The 913-nt window shown below is 52.1% G+C and overlaps 1 protein-coding gene across 1 annotated transcript; it reads right to left on the bottom strand.

The window, feature by feature from the left end:
- Positions 1-349: 349 nt before the first annotated feature.
- Positions 350-778, bottom strand: LOC107103818 (histone H2B-like). The gene has a single exon (XM_015403649.1). The coding sequence runs from the start codon at positions 772-774 to the stop codon at positions 400-402; it is 375 nt and encodes a 124-aa protein (XP_015259135.1). The 5' UTR covers positions 775-778; the 3' UTR covers positions 350-399.
- Positions 779-913: the final 135 nt, after the last annotated feature.

Raw genomic sequence — 913 nt, 5'->3', positions numbered from 1 at the left:
TTTATGCTGTCCCTAGGCCGGTTTTTTATTTCATGCTTTTCTGTGCCACCATGAAAACACACTGCCCCCCCTCCTGGCCCCCTGGTACATCTGGTCTAGAACCGCCAGTGCATAGCACACCCTTTGTACTCAAACCCTCACCATTCTCTGCAGGCATTTGTCTGACAGACGTTTTCACAACCTGTTCAATACTGATGTCCACAAGTGAATGTAGGACAGTTTGCAAACAGGAAGTAGGATCAGCGCGCTTTTGGAAAGCAGCCATCACCATTTACTGCATGTATTAGTTTATCAGTTAGCAAAGATGAAAACAATAGAGGAAGTAGGATCATAGCTCTTTGGAGGCAGTGGGTGGCTCTTAAAAGAGCCGTTGGGTTGTTGTAATGTTGGTAGCGCAGTTTACTTGGAGCTGGTGTACTTGGTGACAGCCTTGGTGCCCTCAGACACGGCGTGCTTGGCCAGCTCCCCGGGCAGCAGGAGGCGCACGGCGGTCTGGATCTCCCTGGAGGTGATGGTGGAGCGCTTGTTGTAGTGAGCCAGACGAGAAGCCTCTGAGGCGATGCGCTCAAAGATGTCACTGACGAAGGAGTTCATGATGCTCATGGCCTTGGAAGAGATGCCGGTGTCAGGATGGACCTGCTTCAGCACCTTGTACACGTAGATGGCGTAGCTCTCCTTCCTGCTCTTTCTCCTCTTCTTTCCTCCTTTGCCGGCCGTCTTGGTCACGGCTTTCTTGGAGCCCTTCTTGGGCGCAGACTTGGCGGGTTCAGGCATGGTTCCTCACTCTTAGCAGAGAGCAATGATTTGCTGCGAGCCAAACACTCCTCTATAAACACATTGAGTGTAAACTGAGCTGTACCGTTCCCTGGCTGTGATTGGCTGAGCTGCCCACAAGGTTTACCGGAGGAGGCGG

The sequence above is a fragment of the Cyprinodon variegatus genome, unplaced genomic scaffold (assembly GCF_000732505.1).
Source record: "Cyprinodon variegatus isolate N-32 unplaced genomic scaffold, C_variegatus-1.0 Scaffold1534, whole genome shotgun sequence".
Taxonomy (NCBI): domain Eukaryota; kingdom Metazoa; phylum Chordata; class Actinopteri; order Cyprinodontiformes; family Cyprinodontidae; genus Cyprinodon; species Cyprinodon variegatus.
The sequence above is the reverse complement of the archived record's forward strand: the minus strand, read 5'-3'. Positions and strand labels throughout refer to the sequence as shown.

Coding starts and splice junctions, on each gene's coding strand:
- LOC107103818 (XM_015403649.1), bottom strand. CDS start 774: ATGCCTGAACCCGCCAAGTCTGCGCCCAAGAAGGGCTCCAAGAAAGCC.